Below are 24,350 nucleotides of genomic sequence, written 5' to 3'. Positions count from 1 at the left end.
GGTAAATCACTTAGCTGGATCTCTATGAGACCCCAAGGTAGTGTGTTAAAATAACAAAACAATCAAGTCCTACAGTACTGGTATGGTACTGTATGATGGGAAAAGTGCCCCTCACTATGTTGCTGCGTGTTTACAGGCAGGCATGCTGCACACTGGCCATCCTTGGCTACTAATGAGTATAGCACCAGCCTGAAACAGACAGCCCTCTCTGCTCTGGACTCAGAGTGTAATCAGCCATGAGAGCGGAGAGACAACAGCAAAACATGAGCTGGATTAACACCTGCTAAGGAGATACTGTAAGGGAAGGCAAAAAGACCGAAAAAATATCATCTTAAAGGTATAGTTATGCAGTTATTCAGCTGGCACTAGTTTCTGTTTTAGTGAAGATGACTGACTAAATTATTGTTACATTATTTTTATGCATTTCTCTTCTTTTGGAATAACCTACAAAAATCAACTAGTATTGTTCACTGACTACACAGCCTCAGTGTCTGACAAACTGAACTGGAACTGAAACTAACATTCATCAGCAAAACACTGATCACCTTTGAAAACATCAGCCGTACACAGGGGCTTTATTTTGGCCTCAAACATGTTATAGAGAGCTAGAGATCAATACTGATGAACACAATTAAGAAAAAATGTGCCTCTTTCCTAAGTGAAACTGAAGAGGGCTGTAACTCAGGTGGCAATGCAGGCAGTTCCCTAGTTTAAGGATTGGTGGTTTGATCAATGGCATCTCCAGTCCACTTGTTCACTTGTTAAAGTGTCCTTGGGCAAGACATTGACAAGTTCATCCTGGGTGTGAATAAGTATATGACACCATCAAACTATGAGCATAAGTATGTAGAAAATTGCTACCTATGATTGTTTTTACTAACTTCTATTGTTGACCTGTTTTTTAACCAAAGCATAATCCATTTGTAGTAGTGATACTTGTCCTGATTGGGTTATCATCAGAGTTACTATTTAATTGCACTGATCTACAGTTTTTTCAGTCTGTAAGCCAAACGTTGGACTTCATCATTTTAATGAACATGATAGTTTGATTAAATTTTTATATAATTTCTCAGAATGAAAACATGTAGGCTATTTCACATTATAAATGAGTGGTGTGTAAAACAACTACAACATCCCTGGTTTGTTTGCAAGAAAATATGCAATATTTTTTGTAGCTTCTTTCTTGAAAAACAGGGACAGAAACACGGATAAAATTGCATTTCTATCATGCAATGGTTTGCCTTGTTTCATTCACACTCAAAAAAATGACACTAATGAACCAAAAACACACAACTCTGTAAACCTTTCAAATCTGTTACGTCATACATTTTAGGAAAATGGGTGTATGGAGTGAAGAGAAATAATACTAGAAACATTTTGAATTTTGGAGCCAAAAGATTTCGAAACCCTCGAATCTTGTGTGTCAGTCAGCCGGTGGTTTTCTTCACTTTGTGCAGTCCAGTGATCCAGGCCAGGTTTTAGTCACTGACTCATTAGTGTCTTCAGCAGCTTTAGTGGGTCTTTTGTAGTGTGGAGCTTAGCAGTCAGACATCTATCACTTTAGCCTGTTAGAGAATTCTTACCCCCCTTTACTCTCTTCATCCCTCACCAGCTGCTTCTGACACCTTACGGGACAGATTTTCACCCTTGAACTTTGTCTCACCTACAGTAAATAGCACATGATCATGATATTGTGAGCTGTGCATATTGGCCTACTTGTGTGGGTATTGGCAAGACCTGGATCACAAAACTGCAAGTTGATGTATTGCTTCGGGTACCAGTATTAATACAACTAAAGTTAGTTCAATACTGTAGATCCTTGACTGTGAAGGCTTGCCAGATACCAAAACACCGTATAGCGATTCATAACAATATGACACAGCATTTGACAATTATGATTAAATGTTATTAGCAACATTATCATTTAATTTAATTACTGTGAGGTAGAATTTCAATGACAACTTTGTAGACTATTCTATGAGGCTTATACACTTCTACACCTATTTGACTGTCCAGATCACTCTGGTGTTTGATGATGTCATGTTTTGTTGCAGGGAGTTCAATTTTACATTTACTAATTCAGAGAAATTCAAAAAGTACACAAATCTTCATTACAGACAACACAGAGCCCAACTCTTTTATTCCTGAAAATGCTTTTTCAGTGAAGAACTTCCGGTTGAGTGAGTGAACATACCATACTCCAGTAGTGAGTAAACACTGACTCAAACTGAGTCACAGTAGATATTCTTTCAGTACATAAAGTAATATAAATGCAAGCTGTACTAAAATATTGCATGATACAGAGGGACTGGACTACCATAGAAGATCTGTTCTAACCTTGACAAGTTCCTTCCTAATCAGTAATAGATAACAATGGAGTGGTAAACCACAAATGCCAAATGTTATTAGTCATCCAGATGCTACTATCTGTGAGATCATGAGCTATTTAGCACAGATCAATCTACTTTCTGCTGTCAGCATTACAAACAAGTTTTTTTATGATGATAAGCTGATCAGGATATGACATTCTGTGCCATATGCACAGCAGTACAGCACACACAGAAATGACTTATCACAGTGGAAACAGGCATATAAAGCATTTCATTAATGAGCTTACTCTGACTCTTATATATTATTTGTATATTTCTTATATTTTTCTTACTTTGACAAGCTGACAGAGGCATCTAATTATTAGTTAAATCATGAATCATAGTGTTTAAATGATAATTTTACAGCCACCTTTTCAAACCAATGATTGTTTTGAACATCCACTTAGACAGTGTTGTGTATATGATTACTCAGCTCCTTGTTACTTTTGTTTTGTATACTCACAAACTCTTGTAGTTTTTAAAAAGATTAAGCATTTTCTAAAAGAACCAGTTTAGAAAGCAGAGGGCCCCAGAAGCAGATTTATCTGACCAGTGATGTATGACAATCTCGTTGGAGTGAAGGAGAGAATTGAAAGTATTGAGGTACAAACTTCAGTGGCTTCAAAGCCATTGATTGGAAATGCCTCATATCCACATCCTCTAATATTAATGAGCAGGTAGACACAGTTCCTTCATTTCCTTCTGTGTGACCTCTATCATTCCCACCAAAATCATTATAATCTTCCCCAACAACAAACCTTGGGTTACTAAAGAACTCCAGGAAATTCTAAACAAAAAAAAGAGAGTTTTCTTCACTGGCTCTGAGATGGAAAAGAAGGAAGCTAACAAGGAGGTCAAGCGGGCCATTAAAACCTCCAAGCTGAAATATAAGAACAAATTGGAACAATCCTTTGCTGAAGGTAATCTCCGTTTGGCCTGGCAGGGCCTCAAGAATATGGCAGCTGTGAATAAAGCTCCCTCAACCAGTAGGACCATTCAGGTCACAGATTATAATTCAGCAACACTCCATGATGACCTTAACTCCTTCTATTCCAGATTTAAAACGGACAACAGCACTCATCTCAAACAAACTAAGCTACTCTGCACTCACCTTTAATACAGAGGATGTGGTGAGAGCCCTCAAAAAAACCAAAATAAATACAGCACCTGGGCAAGACAAAATCAGTGGAGAGTCTCAGGTACTGTGCCAAAGTATTTATCATAGACACCATTCACAAGCACCTGGAACTCCCCAATTCCTCAGCTAGACTTCTGTTTGCAGACTTTTCTTCAGCCTCATATTCTGGCCCGGAAACTCTCCAGCCACTTCCACTTGGATGACCAGCTCATCTCTTTGGGTAATCAATTTTCTAACCAACAGAACGCAGAGAGTTTAGGTTAAGAACACCTTTTCTGGACTCCTTCACACCTCAACTGGCTCCCCACATGACTGCATCCTCTCGCCACTGCTTTTCATCCTCTACACTGGCGACTACAGAGCCTCCCAGCCTCACTATCACCTGGTCAAGTTTGCAGACACATGGTTCTCCTGTCTCTGCTTTCAGGACCAATGCAGCACCATGGCTTAGCTCTGCAGGACTTCGTGGAGTGGTGCAACAGCTCCTGTTTGCAAATGAACGTGGAAAATACCAAGGAGATGGTGGTGACGTTTTCCAAAAAGCAGCGGGAACTGGCGGCAGCAGTCACCACAACCACCCATGGGAGATCAGTGAAGATCATCGAGGAGTACCAGTATCTGGGCACCATCTTTGACTAGCTGCTGAGATTCACCTCCAACACAGAGGAGATCCCTAGGAAATGCCAACAGTGCCAGTATATCCGGAGGAAGCTACTCGTTTGGGGTCAGCAAGGCCATCCTCCAAACTTAATAATATGCCTTCCTTGAAAGTGTACTCATCTTCTCTTTCATATGTTGGTTTCATTCCATCAGCCTCCAAAATCGAACTCGTCTGCAGAACACAGTCATGGTGTGTTCCAGAATCATTGAACTACCAGTAAAAGCTCTCTCCACCCTCTGTGAGCAGCAGACATTGAGGTTAACTGGCAGGATCTTACAGGACCATTCTCACATCTTGTTTTCTGCATTTGAGTGGCTCCCATCAGGACGTTGCGTTGCTCCAGATGTAAGACTCAGAGGAGAACATCCTTTGTTCCCATGTCTGTTTAGCTCCTCATCTCACAACTATCCTTGTCCCTCCTTCCCCTCCCACCAACTCAGTAACCACACTTTCCACACTATAGTCCTCTCTACTCCTAACCCACACTCCTTCAAATAGACACGTGAACTCTCATAATCACAACCTGCGACATTCATATAGAGATTGGGACTCTGCTATGACAATGTCTGTAATGCCGCTGCTATATACTAATATTTATGTACTGCACAATAATATTGTTACTTTAAGTTTAATTTATTAGTATATGCACCAATTTTCATCATCACAACAATTTTTATTCATGTTATTTACACTGATGCTGGCCATCTCACTCCATCTAAACATCTAGATCTACAAATGTTTATGGCTTATGTCTTCTGCACTACTTTGCATGCCTTAAATTGCCCCCTGGGGATAAATAAAGTTTTTTGAATTGAATTGAATTGAATTGAAAACAAATGCCAAAAATTCTTCACCAGGTTGTAGTTCCTTCATCCCTCAGACACAAAGAGGTAGGGTACCAGAGCAGTTACTGGCTTAACTAAAATTCCAGGATTAAGGATCAAATTTGGACACAAGCCCAAAAATGTGAATTTTTGGGGAAAATAAAAGACTTGGAAACAATGCCTACCCTGACCCAAATCTCAGTACAAACTTTAGGAACTGAGCAAGAATGGTATCAGTATGGTAGAACTGAAGTATGATAATTATTTATCTTATAATTTTATTTAGTCTAAACTCCGAGGCTCAGGTTACAATGGGGAAGATATTATTTTTTTGATTTTATTAAAGCACATCCTGTTGGAGCAGTGGCAGTAGCCTTCTGAATAAAACAAATGACCCTGATTATACCATGTGCATTATCGCAAATTGAACTTTGAGATTATATGTTTGTAATTCTGTATTGCAGCCTGGAGGTGTGAAATTTGAAAGATGTGGGTCATAACCAGATTGATAGAATATAATGAAGCAACAATAAGGTGTATTGCTGGGAGTTACAGTGTTTGCAGTCACTAAAAGTCAGCATATCTCAGCCTCAGATCTATCTCTCTAACCACTGGAGTAAGAGATGTTGTAATACAATCTACTACGAATACCATATTGACTAATTATTTTAATGTCTCACTCATTTTGATTTTAATTTAAGACCACTGATTTCCTCACATCCTTGAAACAAACTGCTTGAACTCCTCCCCACTGGATAGAACAATGCACATCAAAATAACCAGACCCAAGGAAAGTTTCTTTCCCTGTGCCCACACTCTTAACATTTAATCATGTTTGTCTGGTTAACAGAATACAACAAACACCCTTCACCCAGTGCAATAATATAACAGTACAATAACTAAATTGTATATATTTACAGATATAACAACACCTTTCTGGAAGCTCCTTCACTTTCTTTTTTCTTCTGATTTTTCCTGATTTAAGTTCCTTTTGACTATGAAGCATATTGAGTGCTACTGTACTGGAGTAGTTGGCCAATAAAGGTGATTCTCATTCTGACGTTTGAATCAATAATATGCCATAAATACAGTCTTCAATCAACCAAACAAACACAATGAAAAAGAGTGATGGCACACTGCTAATACATTTTTAAACAAAAAAAATATCTATAAAGGAAAATGGAAACTGAAAACAAAAAATGGGAATCATACAAAAATAAACAGATAAACAAAATGTACAATTGGATTAGATTAGTTGACTGTTTTTTGAAGCCCCAGAATGACTTATCACAACAGCAAGTAAAAAATCATGAATGAATTATGAATTAAAACATTTAGTAAGGAAATTAATAATTATTTGGTAAACAAAAATTATATTTTTATTGTTCCATGTAGTTATATTGAGTTGTAGCTGCAAGGTTTCGTTCAGATAAAACTATAATTACCTAAAAGGTTTAACTTGATTTGATTGTGATATTTTTTCATTAATCTTTAATCAGTGTATTATAATTGCATATTGTACCGTAGGGACCCAGGCATTAAGACTACATGAAATCATAAACTTGTGTGTTTGCCCTCTGGTGGTAATTATTTATATGTTAACCACGTCAGCAAGCAACAGTCGCGAGATTTATTATGCGTGCCTGATGTCAGGAAATGAATCGTCCATACATGATTGCCTGGAGCAAATGATCCACTACACTTAAAAATTAGCTAAGCCCCACCAGTTGTCTGTTACCGTTACCTCTGCTGCACAGACATAACGGAACTACCGAGAGCCAGACATGAGCAAACAGCCCTCGGCCCCAGTCACACCGTTCCACATTGTGTGCGACACCGGAAGCTGCTTTTCGTTGCCCTAAAAATATTAGAGCCCGCGGTTTTATCTTACAGGCAAGTAAGGTCTTATGAAGGGATAAAAATACCAAGGCAATGATAAAGCAAAAATAGGATGAACATGTATATGTTGTAAATACATATGTAAGTGATGACACCGGACTTACTTTTCCTACGTCCTCGGTCCATGTAGGTTGTTTTCAGTGAAGGGTTAGCTAATATCCCTATCCTGCTTCCTGTAAGACAACGTTGAGGGTTGAAGGTAATTTAGGGCCAAGGCTAGCGTTTCCATTATCGTTTACTTTTCAAGCTATTAGAACCTGCCTCCCTCTATTGCATTACTTGGTTTTAAAATCTCTCAGTTAGGGGAATCTGTAGAAGACTATTCCATTAGAAACAAGATGCAATTCACATTAACAGAGTCAGAGACTTTGATCATGGTGCTTAGCTACCGTTAGCTACGAAGCTAGGTTACTTGGACAGTCCTTTCAACTTGCTTGCTCACGGGTTAGCTTACGACAGCTAATTTCGCTATGTGAGCCAACTAAACATCAAAGTGACGATAAAGAAACTGGTTGCAACTCTCTGGTTCGTGGATATTATGATGTTACATTTTAAATGTAATTTTGCTTGCTAGCATATGGTGTTCGTTGATTTTGTGGATGATACCAGTCGTAGCTAACATGCCAATAAATTGTAGCATTTTTAACGTGACTAACGTTAACTACAAAAGTTGCTAAGTAGCCAAGTAGCTACCACAGACTGAATGCATAAGCAGATACAGTTGCTCATAAAGTAAGTTGTCATTCTAACGAATGTAACATACACCAGATATATACTTAGAATATCTAACAGACAGTTTTGCACTGGTAGCCTGCCATAGCTATGTAAGCTGTCTAAAGACTGACGATAAAGCTTTCAGTTTTCATATTTAAAGGTCGACATATTCACAGTGTTATCTAATAATACAAATATTTTAACATACTTTAGCAGACGCCTCGTATCACTTATTGTTGTGGTTAAACAAAGCTTAAAAACATTCTTTCTAGCTACACTTTGCGTTGCAAAGCTAGTTACAAGTGTATAAATGTCATTAGCTCTCATATGTTAGCTAATAAAATGTCACGAGTACTTGTTTTGATTGAACCCCAGAGTATTACTTTGTAATATCACGTATAAAAACCGCAAAATCTAACATTTTATCTGTTATAAACAAACGGTAAAAGATGTTTAAAATAATTATTGAATTTCAAAATGGTCATCTATGATTTGATCTACAATGAATATTTTGTGTAATTTCTATTTTTGCATTATGATTTTGGCCTTTTGCTTTCTGTAAAATTTAAGGTGGTTACAGTTACACATACTGATTGCAGCCTATTGATGAAATTAGTGTTTAATAATCTATAATTGCAAGAAGTTGATTGTTGGTATATCCTTTATCTATATTAACTATTTTTATCATAATGTGTAAATTGTTAACTCTCTTTTTTCATTTCATTCAGAATTAAATACTAGTAAACCCTTAACAGAAAATGAATTGATTACAATGTTAAACTATCATAGATTTATTTATAGTTTTTCTATCATTGCAAATGGAATATCATAATAGCACATTGTATATTGGAAGACATCACTTTTGTACGAAGCCCCTTAAGTATCAGATGGAAAAAATTTTTTTAGACTTTGTTTTGCGTTTTCTCACAATACTGTTGCCTTTGCTCGCAAAAAAGATTTGCATAGTGTGCATAGTTACATTACCATTACTGGGCCCTTAAATGCAGCATGCAGGACACATTCAGTTCCATCACCTTCTGTCACATTTTGAATGGTAATTATTGAGGGCCACTTCAAGCTAAGTCACTTGGTATGAAAACGAATATATGATTAAGGACAAAGCCTTCTGCGAGTCAAATTACATTTTCATCTTGTAGGGAACCAGCAAAATTGCCTACCCAGACGAAATGTGACAACAAGCAATGGGTTGTAATGGGGTGCATTGAGCAAGTGGCTAATTAATGTAGTGTTAGGTAAGCTAATGTAATGCACACAATGCAAATCTTTTTGCGAGGGAATGCAAAACAAAGTCTAAAAAAATAATTTCCACCTGATACTTAAGGGGCTCTGGGGATACTTACCTCAAACATATTATTTATCAGAATCCTACTTAAGCTTTTTGTGATACTTGTGCTATATTATGTTTAAATAACATGCTAAAGTCAGACCCTGCATTGTCATAGGGACTGTAGGTGTTGCAGGTTGCTCTCATGTGCCCATGGAGAAGGTGGCCTTTGAGGGGTGGCTAGAGTCGGTCTCTGCCACTTTCCTTACTCTAAATGACCAGCAGCGCAACCAGTCTTTGGACCACCTCATATCTTTAAGTGGCGCTGCCCAGCTCCGTCATCTGTCTAATGGATTGGAGACCTTACTCAAGCGTGACTTCCTGCGTCTCCTCCCCTTGGAGCTGGCCTTTTACCTACTGCGCTGGCTGGACCCTCAGACCCTGCTCACCTGCTGCCTGGTCTGTAAACAGTGGAATAAGGTAAATATCACAATTCCTAAAAAGGGATGCAAATATTCAGCAGTTTCTTTAATCAATAGTTTTTTTCTAGAATTGTGGAGTTCACTACAAATTGGGAGTTTAAAGAACAAACTGAACAAACACTAGCTTACTTGAATTCGAAATTAAGCAATACAAAATAATACCATCCAGAATATATATTAAACATAGTAAACAATGCTGCACATCTTCCAGGGTTCGCTAGAGAACTTACAGTAAAACAGACTGAGTGTGCTGGACATGTAAATTTTTTTTCTTTATTAAAAGCATCATCTGTTTAGTCTGTAATTCTGTTAAATATGCATGGAACTGGTTACCCCATTCTCCCCATAGTGGACTCTGGTTGTACTAGTTTTTTTATAAGATAATACACATATGTTCCTTACATGATGGGTGGTGTTGTTGATTGTACCTATCTTTATTACAATTCAATTCAATTTATAATCACAATACAAATCATCTCAAGGCACTTTACAAAAACTAAAAACCCAACAAATCCCTTATGAGCAAGCACTTGGCGACAGTGGAGAGGAAAAACTCCCTTTAAGGGAAGAAAAAACCTCCAGCAGAACTGGGCTGAGATTGGGCGGCCATCTGCCTCGACCGGTTGGGGTGAGGCAGCTGTTGATGTACAACTGAGCAGGTACACATGTACTAGGGATACAGTAACACTGATGCATCAGTTTTCGGTCTAACAAGTCGTTCAGCATTTAATGCCACTGGTGAAATTCAGTGGTACTCTAAGGAGGGAGGTTTCACTTAAACAGTTCAGCACTGTTGTGTTGATTATTTTATTGGTGGGCTCATCATTTTTACTTTTGTCGTGGTGTCGGTCATAATATAGCTTCCTCATTTTAAAATACTGAAGGTTAGCCCCAGTTTGTTTTTTCAGAAAAGTCAAGGTTATTGTGTGTATGAACGGAACTAGATTAGCTGTGGTAAAATATTGTATATGTCTATAATACTTGGCTGTGTGTAGATAACACCTATTATATAGCAATTAAATTAATGTCTTTGAAATTGGCATTAAAACTGACCAGTAGTATATAAGTAAGGTTTAGGGGTCATAACTGGATACATTTTGTTATACACCTACATATTCTGCCCCTGTCTTATAATCTGCAGACAGATATTGTTGGTGTTGGGAGCTGTGCTCAATGTGGGCAGGGTCAACCCGCACACTCTAGTCAGATATACTTGAATTCTGCAGGTAGTAGTAACAAGCTAGAATGTTGTAAATAGTCTAAAGACCGTATAAGCCCAGTAACAGGTTATAAGGTTATAAATCTCTCCCCTAGTTTGTGCTCTCTCCCTTTCCCTCTCTCTGTACCTTCTGCAGGTGTGCCTGGTCCTATCGATGATGTGCAGTTACTGGTCCCACCAACCTGCAGTGTCTATTTGTTGTTTATTGTTGCTGTTCTTTTCTCTCTGCTCTATCCACTCACCCCAACCGGTCAAGGCAGATGGCCGCCCAAACTGAGCCCGGTTCTGCTGGAGGTTTTTTTCTTCCGTTAAAGGGAGTTTTTCCTCTCCACTGTCACCAAGTGCTTGATCATAAGGGATTTGTTGGGTTTTTAGTTTTTGTAAAGTGCCTTGAGATGATTTGTATTGTGATTTGGCGCTATACAAATAGATTAAATGGAATTGAAATTGAATTAAGTAATATTGTAAAAAGAAAAAGAATCAAAAAATCTGTAAACTTAAAAATGACCATGTACAAACAGCTCACTGTCAGATGGTAGAGTATGTACTTTTATATCAAGAACAACTAGGATGTAAATAAGGTTTTAACATATTTAATCCTCTTGTTACAAACATGTTGGTGGGCAGGTAAACTGCTAAAGTAACTCCACCAGTGGAGAACATGACCACAGCAATTGTACACCACACATTCCTTTCTTGACGCAAACACACAGTCGACTGAGGGAATATTACTGTGTCCATTTTTCAATGAAAGCAGTTGAACACAGGTACTAAAGTAAAATATTTGCTCTGACAGTCTGCTGTCAAAGTTTGTTGAATTTGGCAAACATGAAATCTCAAAGTTAAGAATACTATTACATGCAATTGGCTTCACTTTGCTATAAAAATATAGCCTTGTCGTTGCATAGTTTCCAAGCATCCCGATTGGATAAGCTGCCACCGAGGCCTCCTTCCTCATTGCAGAAATTTTTATGCCAGTAGCTGCAAATTGAATGAAGGTTTATAAAAAATTATTACTGATCATTGATTAAATAATAATACCTAATATGGTTTGTAGGAAAAAAACACAAATAATAGTATAAACATCACATTTGCAAATCAATTCAAGGAAACAAAACAGAAACTGTAAATTAGCTGTGTATTGAAAGTACTTGTTGTTCACCTATGCAAGTGTTAAAACTCTCTAACAAGCATTTGTGTCTGTGTAGGTGATAAACTCATGTACAGAGGTGTGGCAGGGAGTGTGTCGGGAATTGGGCTGGCGGATTGATGAGTCCATTCAGGATGCATCGCACTGGAAGGGGGTCTACTTGAAGGCCAAATTACGCATGATGCAGCTGAAAGAGCAAGAGGCTTTTGAGACATCATCCCTCATTGGCCACAGTGCTCGAGTATATGCTCTCTACTATAAGGATGGCCTTCTCTGCACAGGTACACTGTCATGCCAGTTTACTTTAATGTGTAAAAGCATATCTGAATTTTACACTTTTTGGTTGGTTACATTTTACACTGAAAAGTGGTTTGCCAAAAATTGTCTTGCACATAAAGAGATGGGGTTATATGCAGGGGATTGTCTCCAGCAGTGTCATGGCAGTTGGAATATGATGCAGTTGAATTCTTATAACAGTGAGGCAAAAAAACAAATTAAAATAAAAAATTTGGTGAGTACACATACGGAGATGTGGAGTTTTGTCTGATTGTACAGCACATGTTAGAACTGGAAGATGAAAAAGTGATTTCATAGTCACCAGTGCTGATCACCACTGTTCTTTTTAATATCAACAGAGAAAAAAAACATCTGCTGTTTCATTCAGTGAAAGTTGATCTCTACCAAACCCTAGGAAAAATATCTGTCTTTTTTAGGTGCAGTAGTAAATGCTCCACTATTTCACCAGATAGTCTCTGTCTGTCTGCCTGCTGTTTGGAGCTGAGCAGGTAGTGGACAGTTTTTCAACCGTTTCAGTGAGAAGTCTGCTGCTGCTAGAAATAATACTGATGACAGTGGAGATTGCAGGCTAACAATGAGCAAAAAGAAGCAAATAACTCCATAGATCTGCAAGACCTACAAGTATCTAAGGGTTTGTCACTAACAGTGACCTTGTTTGCAGTCCTTATACTTTGATCAGGTATTAATATATTTAATAAGAAGAATATTTTAGTAAAGTCAATTTATTTTCTGAGCAGGGATCTGTCTTCCCGGATAGACAGACATGTATGAGCTAATATGTACAGAAACTGCTGATTCTACAAAATTGCTGCAGTGCAATTTTAAGGATACAGTACATTGTATTATTGTAGGATGGATCCAATTTCTCTCAAGACCATATTAATTTTCTGTTAAATCACTACAAAATGATTTGTCACATATTAAGCTATGGAAGTGAAGAGCATTTGTGAAGAGTGCACTGCCATTACACACCACGACTACTTGCTGTCCCACCAAGTGAGCTGTTTTAATTGCTGTAATTAATTCCACCTGTACTTTTCCAGCTATGCCAAGCTAAAATGTCAGCTGTGAAAAGGGGCTGTTGTTGTATTAGGGTGTACTTACACTAGGCGGTGCGTACTATGCCTGGGCATGTTTGACACCTGAAGTCTAGTTCATTTGAGTATTGTGAGTACAGCCTTACTTGCAGAGTTTGGTGAGCCAGAGTCCTACTCAGCCAGAATGACTGAAAAACCTGTGGGGCCATTTAAAATGGCACTTTTCTCATTTCTATAATCACTTTTGTATATCTACACAAAAATTGGGGACCTCAGTCATACACAGTTTACAGATTCTATGTTACATCTCAGCTGCATACAGTATCCATATTAATATGTAACATAATATTTATGTTTTTGTGGTTGATGTACAAAACAATCTACTTAACTGTTTTATACTAATCATAATTTTTTTTTTTTGTTGATCTCACCCCAACTGCCTTCCATTTATGTACATTTTTGTGGCACCCATTCTCAGACACAGGCCAGTACTGAGATGTGTGCCTTTACCACAAATGTTTAATTTCCGGCCTCTTGTTTTTCAGGATCTGATGACCTCTCTGCCAAATTATGGGATGTGCGCACCGGGCAGTGCATTTATGGTATTCAGACACACACCTGTGCCACAGTGAAATTTGATGAACAAAAGCTGGTCACTGGATCCTTCGACAACACTATTGCATGCTGGGAGTGGAGTACAGGGGCTAAAATCCAACAGTTCCGTGGCCACACAGGCGCAGGTTACTATATGTTCTGAGTTTTTTATAATAAGCCAAAGCAAGCAAACCCTTTTTTGTGTTTCACATTTTAAAGTATATGGCAGTTTTCAGGTACAAAGGTACATCTATTTACACATAGATTTTTACTAAAGAAAAATATATTTTCATACTAATCTTTTTCGCTAATGATTTCAAAAAACATTTGTGTGAGGCCACATTTTGGGTCTTCTCAGTCTTCAGTGTGGACTACAGTGATGAGCTGGATGTGCTGGTCAGCGGGTCTGCAGATTTCACTGTGAAGATATGGGCTTTGTCTGCTGGTGCCTGTCTCAACACTCTGACTGGACACACTGAGTGGGTCACAAAGGTCAGATCACATTGCCAAGGTTTCAGTGCAAGGAAAGAGTTATGGATATTATGTATGCATTTTTATTTACGTAACCATAAATATATAGATACATTTTTATTCAATATTGAGATATCAGTGATTTGAAGTACTGAGCATTTACAAAGCATTTTGAAGTTCTCCAGTGTTGATAAATATTTTTAAAAAACTGTAGCATTAAGGAAAGAAAAAAAACTGTTAGAAATTTGAAATGCCTGACATGTTTTGTCATGTGTCTTTTATCCTGTCAGGTGATACTACAGAAAAGTGAAGTAGAATCTGTTGTGCACAGTCCTGGCGATGAAATCCTCTTAAGTGCTGATAAGTATGAAATTAAGGTAATGCTGATATTTCCTGATGTATCTTGTGTTGAAAAGTCAGATAAATGCTAAAGCTATTATCATAGTTTTGATGTTATATTGATGTATGAGCTGCTACCTGAAGAGGCAGAAGAAGGAACAAACACCGTGTTCTGCCCACAGGTCTGGCCTTTAGGCCGAGAAATCAACTGTAAGTGTTTGAAGACGCTGTCAGTGTCAGAGGACCGTAGCATCAGCCTTCAGCCTCGCCTACAGTTTGACGGACGCTACATCGTCTGCAGCTCTGACCTTGGAGTTTACCAGTGGGACTTTGCAAGTTTTGAGATTCTCAGGTAAAAGGGTATACATGACAAAACCAATCTTTATAAATATTAAGTAATGAACTCATCAGTCTGAATTCAGTTTATCAGTTTATTTATGTAGCACTTCTATAGAGCAGATGTCACAAAGTACTTAACAGTACTAGTAATTATAGTATATTATAGTAATGATATGCGTAAAAATATTAAAACAGTATGACAACAAAATGATAGACAGAAATGTGACCACAGAATAGTCAGGTTCACATTTTCTTATATTGGAAAAAATAGTGATTTATTTCAGATGTCAGCATAGTGGTGCTCTGATTCTTAAACTTGCTAACTGAAAGGATAAACCTTGTTTCCCTATGTGAAGGCATATTCACTTTTTAAGTCAGGAATTAATATTTAATTCCAGTTTATAATTTGCATGACAACAATAGATCTTTGTCTTTTCTATAAACAGTAATTCATGCATGCTGTGCTGTTCCCAGGGTGATAAAAATGCAGGACCCAGCCAACCTGTCCCTGCTAAGCTTTGGTGAGATGTTTGCGCTCCTTTTTGACAACCACTTTCTGTATGTGATGGACCTTAGGACGGAAGCAATCTCAGGCCGCTGGCCTCTACCTGCCTACAGAAAATCCAAACGAGGATCCAGCTTTTTGGCTGGTGTGACCTCCTGGCTCAATGGCCTGGATGGTGGCAATGATTCTGGACTGGTGTTTGCCACCAGCATGCCTGACCATAGCATTCACTTAGTACTGTGGAAGGAGAACGGATAGAAACGAGGGCTCTACGTCTTAGAGTGCTACGCTATGAGTTTTCATCATGTGTGCTCTGGAATATATGAACAGCCAAGATAGATGCATGGACCAAAGCATTTTGTTTTTTTTACCCACTTCTTCAGCATTGTCCTCTTCTCAGACACAAACATGAACATTCACAGATGGAAGCTGAGGGCAAACTAAGAAAGTTGATCAAACTGTTAATGATTTGCTACGCTCAGTGCTAGATTAGCACATGCTTTTGATTTCTGCAGAAACCTCTCATTGGTCTTCTGATCTTGGACGAAGACAGAAATAAAACAGACTCCTTGATATCCAAGATGTGTCAGTGACAACAAAAAAAAAGTTCAAAAAAACCCACAACATTGACATTTTCTTGTGAAAGACGAAATGTAAATGATTTTGGCAGATTTGCTCTTTGATCAGTTGTCGATCAGTTTAGCATTGTGCAGTAAAAATATTTGTAGAGAGAATGTAATCTATTGTGTAGTAATAGGCAGCCAACTTTGGCCACTAAACTTTTCATACCCAGATATGACTGTCAGAAGTTAGAACAACCCTAACAACATGGTGGTCACGGAGCTGATTTGCCAAAACATTGGTTTCCTAGAAGAACAGCAAGCTTAAGCTGCTGTAAGTAATAGAGAACATCTCCTTTGATGTAATATTGTGACAACAAAGGAGATGTTCCCCAGGATTTTACAGAATGTCCCCAGAGAGTCTGTACACTGAACTATGTTAAAGTGGTCTGGTACATTGTTGTGTACCGTATGAAGTTTTGTGTAATTCCACTGAATATGCTTTTCTAAGGGATATCTGGTTTAAATGTCAGCTTGAGAAATGTGATGTGCCTTTTCAGTTCATTTTATGTACAAACCAAAATACCTTGATAATGCCGGCACATTACTTTTATGTTGAGATTTTTATATTTACTGTGCTCTAACATTCACTGTAATTATATAGCCATCAATCTGACTTGATTTGAAGAATTGTTGAGTGTCTTGAACACCACATTTATATTTCATAGCTTCAGTGCACTGCACAGAAGCAGGAGTGACCTGGCAAATTTGATTCTGTGCAAAATTGCTATTTTAGACTTAAAAGATTTGAATATATGATTTTCCTGTCAAAAAACTCATGTCTTCCTTTGCTTTGGTAGGCCACATCTCACACCATATTGAAATGTGTTCATGATGCCTCAAGCCCTCATTTATGAAGTTTTTTTTGTATACAGGTTGTAACCAGTTTTTCATGTGGATAATTGTACACAGTAGATGTACAGACTCTTCTTAGTTTGGGTTTTTCAAATGTAATTAAAACATCACCAGTATACTATATTCTGTACTGTTTTCTGACCATTGCACAGCATTATGTCCTCCTGGGAGCACTCAGTTCAAATTGAAAATACAGTAATATGTAAAATGATTCATTTAAATGGGCCAGGAAAAATGTGGAGCAGGAGATACAAGTTCATGAATTGCTTCATAGTTAAATGCTACTGCATTCATGCACTGCCCAGTGTTTTTATTTCACAAAAATCTTTGGTCACCTGCATCCTTCTACAATCAGCTTTAATATAGCAGTCTTTCAGATTGCTAGTAAATACATGTGGTGGTACCTGTATCTGGTCATGTAGCCATTTATAGAAAGTTGTCAGAACAACTACTGCGCCACCATGCTGCCCTTAGTAGGACCTGATAAATACAAAAACTCTGAACAGGAAGTAGTTTTTGAAAATAAAAAATAAATATTTGTGCAATATGTCTGCATGTTTAACAAACAATGGCCCTCACCTCTTATTGGGATTTATACTTATAGCTCCGTAGGGGCCACTCCACCTATCACTGTGCTCAGTAATAGGACTGTAAATCACGATCCAATCTCAGATCTTTGCTGTATGTATCCTTTGTACTCCAAAACTCCCATATCCCAATGACTTTTTTCTTAGTACTTTTCCTGGCTGCCAGTGTTTAGGTTGCTGCATTGCCTGGTGCTTGACAGAAATTTGTATGGGTATAGCCAGCTGGAATGAGACTGTCAAAATAAAGAGGAAGCTAAATTAAAAAGTTGAATATTAATTGACAATAAATGTACTATAGTACAGATGCACTACAGAAGCAACACAGTCAACAACTTTCTGTACATACATTTTATTCACAAATTCAGTGTCTGAAGCTGAAAAATACAGCAGCATTAAGCAATGGCATGGTAAGAAATGGCAAAATAATCACACACCAATAATCACAACCCAGTGGTTATCCTTTTCACAGTTACAGCACTATAGTACAAAGTCTGTACACAAAATACATGCAGTGTCCCATACATTACAATCCTCTGCGGATAACTACAAAAATATGTTAGCAACATCAAAACAAATTGAAAGAAAGGAGAAAGTAAATACTTGATTAATTAAAATACTTCATACTTCAAGTGTAATGTGATTGAAACTTCTGGAACAAATGTAATTTGGAATCAGTTATATCTTCATTTAATAGAAAAAAACTGGGGGAATTTGTCCCTACACCTGTGATCTCTTGGTGCTTGAGTCAACATTTGTATTGGGTCAAACACAATAGCTGCATTTTGGAAAGCTAACTGCCACATGCTGGGACACAGCACAACATGGGACTCCCACATGTTGTGGGATGTTTGTAATTATTTGGGAAGAAAAAAAACATTTTAAAAATGAAAACTAGAAGGCAGACTAAGTCTAGTGCTGCTGTTTTGATCAGCCACTCACAGATCCATCAGCATTGGTTATACAAAAATACATTTAACAACTTATTTTATAGATAGAAGGTAATGAAAACTGCTGATACAAGCACACATACATATATGTATTGCAATTTAAGAGCGTGTGTGACTGTTGGCTCATTTGCGTCTCCTACAGTATATCCTGCATTTCTTTACAGTGATAGCCAACACAGTGTCAAATACTATTGTGTGTGGTCATGTCAGCAATAGACTAAACAGTGACAAAACACTGGAAATGAAGAGCCATTTTGCTGCCACAATCTTAGTAGTGACAAAGTAGTGGCATAGTGTAAAAGTGTTTAGTGTCACTATGCTTGGTTATTTTGAATACTAGGGTTGGGTGATTTCATAATAATCGATAGTGGTTTAAAATTATCAGCAGAAAATTTTGCCAAACCATTTATGTCTTGGTTGCTCTCCCTTTAATATTGTACTGGCCATTCTGAGGTGCATTATTGAGGAAGACTCCTCTTTGACATCACAGCATTTTTGTATGATTGTTGGATGAATGATTGATTTGTCAGGCTTTTTATTAACCAAAACTTACACCTGTGTATTGCTGCCTGCACGACAATAAATATCCACTCTGCTTTTTGTTATAATGTGAAAGGTTTGTTATTTTAATGAATGTCTTTTTCCTTGCTTTGCAAGATATTTTAACCAGTGTTAGGCAAGTTACTTGAAAACTGTAATCAGGTATTCATTACATATCACTCACTGAAGAAGTAATGCAACTGTGAAATTAGTAATGTGTTTTATTGTAACTTGAAACTTTCTCAGCTGTCAACTCCATCAAAATGCCTTTACACACAATGCAGCAATGAGCCATTATTTGGAATAACTGTAATTTTATTACCATTTAAAAAATATTCATTACTTAAACTACTCATTAATGAGTAAATTAGTAACTATTACATAACATTTAGTGCTGAACACTGATTATGACATATATTCTTATTACTAGATACCATTTTTTCCTGTTTTAACAGGAAACTCTTCTTGTTATAACAATATATTATTTTGTTTTGTTAAAATGGTAAATGGTAAAAGCACAGCACAAGATGGTTAAAGGTAACAAAACAAAATAGCTATCTTTAGTCTATCAGAAGCTTTTGCACTCTTATTCAAATTCTGTTAAGATAAATATCAGTTTTACATCTGTACATCTGATACAGAATTACATATTACTGGTCCAGTCCACCAGGGCTGGGTGTGTAGCCTAGCTACAGTAGCTCACATCGACTGGACGCAGGGGGAAACAGCTATTGTAGCTACATCAACATACAAGACAAGATATTGTGGTTCAGCTACAGAATTCCTGCATGCAGCTCCAATTAAAAAAATTCAATACTCATACCTCTGTGCTCCTCAAGGTTCAGTACTATAATGGCTATACTAAACACAAATCAATAAAATTAATACTGAATTTTAGAGTTATAAGAAATATATCTTCCCAAGCAGCCACTCCTTCCACTGATCTTGAAAATAATTTAGCCAATATATTACAGTCTGTACAAATCATAGATATGGACTGAGTGGGGCATTTTATACACAACGCAGTCATGCTAGTGGCTCTGTGAGGCTGTATTTACAATAGGCACAATAATTCTCACAAGAACAATACTAACATGCTGAACTTTGACATTTCTCTACTAATCACCCCATTCTTACTTATTTTGTCTTAAAACAGTTACTAGCATAATATTGGCCAATCCAGAATGAGCAAATGTTCATTATGAACTCAAGGTCTCAAGAACCAATCAAGAGATTTTCTACAGAAAATTAATGGAAACAGAATGCCTGGAGTGGTAAACTCTATTTTCTAATTGTTCTGCATAATGTGAGGTAAATTTGATGTGATGTATATTTGTAGCAATTTGTAGTAAACAGATGTAAACATCCATCATCTCTGCTACATCCTCTAGATTTCAGGGGAGCCTTCCTGACTGCAGTTCCCTGCTGACAGACAATAATGAAGAATCAGTTTGACTTGTTGAAGAAATCCTATTCGTTCACTAGATATTTTGGTGAAAGACAATAGTTTTTGTTTGTTTGTTTGTGTCTTGAAAAACAAGGCAAAGACTTATTACATGGCACATAAGACTCAACATGAACTGTTATGGAAATCTCCTGTATCAACATCACATACAAAACTGTATACTATGTGTGCAACACACACACACAGACACACACACAAATTGGTTGACTTAGACTTTAACCAAGCTGGTTCATACGGTGTTGTCAAGACAGCAGATTGTTGGTTTCAGAAAGGCTCATTCTGGTGTTGGAAAAATGTGGCAGAAGGCTGGGACACTGAAATGGGAAGTTGTGATTTTTGTAACCTCTGGGCAATCCCACATTCAGATCCTTTTGACAAACTGATTCTCCAGCTGTACAGAGCTGAGGAAGTAAGGGTTTAAACTTCTCCCACTTCTCTCTCCTTTTTATTCATTACACAACTATTTCTGTCACTTGTGAGTAACCACAGTCAACACTATAATTTTCTTCCATAAGAGTCTTATGATGTGCGTCAGGTATGAACAGGCTAGACAGCAGGTTTTTTTCAAGCATAAGCCAACCTTACTGATGCTCTCCCCCCAAACTCTTAGGGTAGGCCCAGCCACCTTTCCAAAAAAATCTAATTTTAGCTGCTTGTCCCTGTGATCTCAATCTTAATCATCATGCAAAACCAATGATCATGGGTGATAGTTGGAATATAGATCAACCAATCAGGCTGAATATCAGGGTTACTACTATCACATCACCACTGGAGTAATATCCACATTATAATGAATTTGGTGCCAATCCACCTTTTGATCCATCCTGCCCTCACTAATGAACAAACCCATGACATATTTGAACTCTGTAAATTTGTGTTCCCACTCTCAGTAATTACTGAAAGGATATCAGTCAAACTTAAATAGCACAAGTGTTCATAAAGAAAAACTACCCTTTAAATCCAACACGGCTTGCTTTTGACGTAGATTATACACCAATGCTGATGGAGTCCTTTCCTTATCCTAGTGTATGAGATCAAAACTAAGTTTTAGTGTGGCTTCCCACCAACAGTCTCTCTGAGGAGCAGGTTCTATCTTACCAATTCCCTTTCATGGCCAATTGTCAAAAATAAACTCTCTTACAAATAAATACAATATTTACACATGATTGTTGAGAGCTTGGTGCTTCATTGTAAATTGCTTTAAATTCACGCAACCAGCTGCCTCAACTTGCTGTTTTCTGAATTACTGATTGTAGGTGTCACTTTGTTTTCATGTTTGTTTGTCAAATTATGATTTGTTCTGTAGAAAATAGTAATTGCTGCTATTTGTAAACTTTATGTATATTTGCACACGCCTTTTACAGGAGGACTACCAACTGAGGTAGCAAAGAGTGAAAAAGTGAAGTAATCCAGGGCTGCTCCCTCATTGGATCAACAGTGGCTATAAAGCCAAAATCATGGCTCCATAATGTTTTTGTAAGACAACATAATGTATTTTTTGGGAATGATTCAGTCCAGCTGTAGGTTACAGGGCTCAAAGTATCGAAGACTCATTGGCTGTCCCTTTTGGTGCAATGCTCATCTTTCACAGTAATAATGAGGCCTTCCATTGAGATCACGTTTTTCAGGCTCACCAATCCAGACCTTTACTGAGGACACAAGTTGGGATGCCGCCTCCTCCTCAGTATGACGTTGAAATGCAGAAAAAACTAAATGCTTTACCTTATTTTACACAAAACAAGTAGGCATTCATTTTGTAGTAGTTTCAAATGGGGGTGTCTTTTTCAACTTTTACATATGGAAAAACCAAGCTCCATTTGAAGGGCAAATACGACTGGTTGGAACATCAGTCAAATATCACTGTCATCCAAATTTATGCATGGATGCATCTTTTCACCCAAGCTGAAACCCAGCATGAGCCAAAATGATCTGCTTATTCACATATGTATAGCATGATGAAGAACAGTGAACAAGGAAGCTTAGAGAGAGAAACAAAGGGACAACCCAACCAAACTCTTCCGGAGTTTACATAACACTTCGGCATGGTGCAGAAGACAGCAGGTGTAGTCACACATCTTGCATCAGAGCTTCTTCTGCAGTCTCATATGCTTCACTCTCCCACTTCACTACATATCAAAAAATTCCACTTCCCAAAGTTTGGCACAATAACACCCCACTGGGTAAGGTCTGTCATTCAAATGACATGAGGTTTGCTGGTATCTGTTGAAAGAATAGAACAGATATAAATCCAATACTGATATAACATTTAAAAGGGTTATCAAACTTATTTAGGCAAATCAGTACATATCAGTATTGGTATTCATTTGGAATCATGTATGTACCTCCAACATTCCTGGTCCTTTTAGTTTTTGGTCTCTAGAAATTCCTGAGAGAAACTTCTGACACTAGTTGCTAAATGCTCAACTATGTTCAGTAGATAGATTAACTGTGCATGTCTTCTATTTGATGGTGGCTCAGTAGTGTGGAGTGCTTACTGGAGCCTTTAATATTGCACAAATAATTTCTTGATACTTTTGTATTTATTTATTCTTTCAGAAGTCTGATGTCCACAGTGAACATGGAAGAATAGGAAAAAAAAGTCAAAGTTGGGAATGCAATGCTTTAGAAGAGTAGCTGTTCTGTCAAATTCCCATTGGGTGGGAGTTTTTATATTAATCAGAAATTGCTAATCAATTCATATTAATAAAGATACATGATGTTAAGTGGTTAAAAAAATAATCAACTGCTGTTTATTAAATTGACAGGGACAAAATCCCATGATCTGGACAAATATTTCTTTAAATACCCATGGCTGTCATCACATGGAAATGACTGCAGCTATATTGTACCTTACAACCAACAAAGAATGAAACTGTTAGAAACTGACCTTTATCTTGACACTGGATCTACAGTGGGTACGGAAAGTATTCAGACCCCTTTATATTTTTCACTCTTTGTGTCATTGCTGCCATTTGCCAAAATCAAAAAAGTTCATTTTATTTCTCATTAATGTACACTCAGCACCCCATCTTGACAGAAAAAAACAGAAATGTAGAAATTTTTGCAAATTTATTAAAAAAGAAAAACTGAAATATCACATGGTCATAAGTATTCAGACCCTGTGCTCAGTATTGAGTAGAAGCACCCTTTTGAGCTAGTACAGCCATGAGTCTTCTTGGGAATGATGCAACAAGTTTTTCATGCCTGGATTTGGGGATCCTCTGCCATTCTTCCTTGTAGATCCTCTCCAGTTCTGTCAGGTTGGATGGTGAACGTTGGTGGACAGCCATTTTCAGGTCTCTCCAGAGATGCACAATTGGGTTTAGGTCAGGGCTCTGGCTGGGCCAGTCAAGAACGGTCACAGAGTTGTTCCGAAGCCACTCCTTTGTTATTTTAGCTGTGTGCTTAGGGTCATTGTCCTGTTGAAAGGTGAACCTTCGGCCCAGTCTGAGGTCCTGAGCACTCTGGAAGAGGTTTTCTTCCAGGATATCTCTGTACTTGGCCACATTCATCTTTCCTTCAATTGCAACCAGTCGTCCTGTCCCTGCAGCTGAAAAACACCCCCACAACATGATGCTCCCACCACCATGTTTCACTGTAGGGATTGTATTGGGCAGGTGATGAGCAGTGCCTGGTTTTCTCCACACATACCGCTTAGAATTAACGCCAATAGGTTCAATCTTGGTCTCATCAGACCAGAGAATCTTATTTCTCATAGTCTGGGAGTCCTTCATGTGTTTTTTGGCAAACTCTATGTGGGCTTTCATGTGTCTTGCACCGAGGAGAGGCTTCCGTCGGGCCACTCTGCCATAAAGCCCCGACTGGTGGAGGGCTGCAGTGATAGTTGACTTTGTGGAACTTTCTCCCATCTCCCTACTGCATCTCTGGAGCTCAGCCACAGTGATCTTTGGGTTCTTCTTTACCTCTCTCACCAAGGCTCTTCTCCCATGATTGCTCAGTTTGGCTGGACGGCCAGAAGAGTTCTGGTCGTCCCAAACTTTTTCCATTTGAGG

General features: G+C 37.9%; 2 protein-coding genes across 9 annotated transcripts in view; one reads left to right on the top strand and one right to left on the bottom strand.

The window, feature by feature from the left end:
• The first annotated feature begins 6,582 nt into the window (after positions 1 to 6,582).
• On the top strand, positions 6,583 to 16,921 carry fbxw2 (F-box and WD repeat domain containing 2). 5 transcript variants are annotated; one of them, XM_026296603.1, is made up of 8 exons: positions 6,583 to 6,885; positions 9,078 to 9,370; positions 11,800 to 12,022; positions 13,621 to 13,815; positions 14,028 to 14,161; positions 14,431 to 14,517; positions 14,662 to 14,831; positions 15,293 to 16,921. In XM_026296603.1, the coding sequence occupies exons 2-8, from the start codon at positions 9,104 to 9,106 to the stop codon at positions 15,579 to 15,581; spliced, it is 1,365 nt and encodes a 454-aa protein (XP_026152388.1). In that variant the 5' UTR covers positions 6,583 to 6,885; positions 9,078 to 9,103; the 3' UTR covers positions 15,582 to 16,921. The 5 variants fall into 5 exon arrangements, with proteins under 5 accessions (XP_026152388.1, XP_026152389.1, XP_026152387.1 ...); XM_026296604.2 differs by lacking the exon at positions 6,583 to 6,885 and adding an exon at positions 6,962 to 7,623 and having other exon boundaries at positions 9,069 to 9,370; positions 15,265 to 15,477; XM_026296602.1 differs by lacking the exon at positions 6,583 to 6,885 and adding an exon at positions 6,975 to 7,416.
• Positions 16,922 to 18,737: 1,816 nt separating this feature from the next.
• The window catches only part of LOC113124135 (ras-specific guanine nucleotide-releasing factor RalGPS1), a 116,967-nt gene continuing 111,354 nt past the window's right edge, over positions 18,738 to 24,350 (bottom strand). For all 4 annotated transcript variants that reach the window (XM_026296595.1, XM_026296596.1, XM_026296598.1 and 1 more), the window contains one exon: positions 18,738 to 22,557. In XM_026296595.1, the coding sequence (XP_026152380.1) occupies positions 22,464 to 22,557 (94 nt within the window). In that variant the 3' untranslated portion in view covers positions 18,738 to 22,463. The remainder of the gene's footprint in view (positions 22,558 to 24,350) is intronic.

Source organism: Mastacembelus armatus, chromosome 12 (genome assembly GCF_900324485.2).
Source record: "Mastacembelus armatus chromosome 12, fMasArm1.2, whole genome shotgun sequence".
In the NCBI taxonomy this organism is placed as follows: domain Eukaryota; kingdom Metazoa; phylum Chordata; class Actinopteri; order Synbranchiformes; family Mastacembelidae; genus Mastacembelus; species Mastacembelus armatus.
The sequence above is the reverse complement of the archived record's forward strand: the minus strand, read 5'-3'. Positions and strand labels throughout refer to the sequence as shown.

Bases quoted from the DNA above. Each gene is read 5' to 3' on its own strand.
- fbxw2 (XM_026296603.1), top strand. From the start codon at position 9,104: ATGGAGAAGGTGGCCTTTGAGGGGTGGCTAGAGTCGGTCTCTGCCACT. The intron at 9,371-11,799 runs GTAAATATCACA...GTGTCTGTGTAG, and splicing joins TCTGTAAACAGTGGAATAAG to GTGATAAACTCATGTACAGA. The intron at 14,162-14,430 runs GTCAGATCACAT...TTATCCTGTCAG, and splicing joins ACACTGAGTGGGTCACAAAG to GTGATACTACAGAAAAGTGA.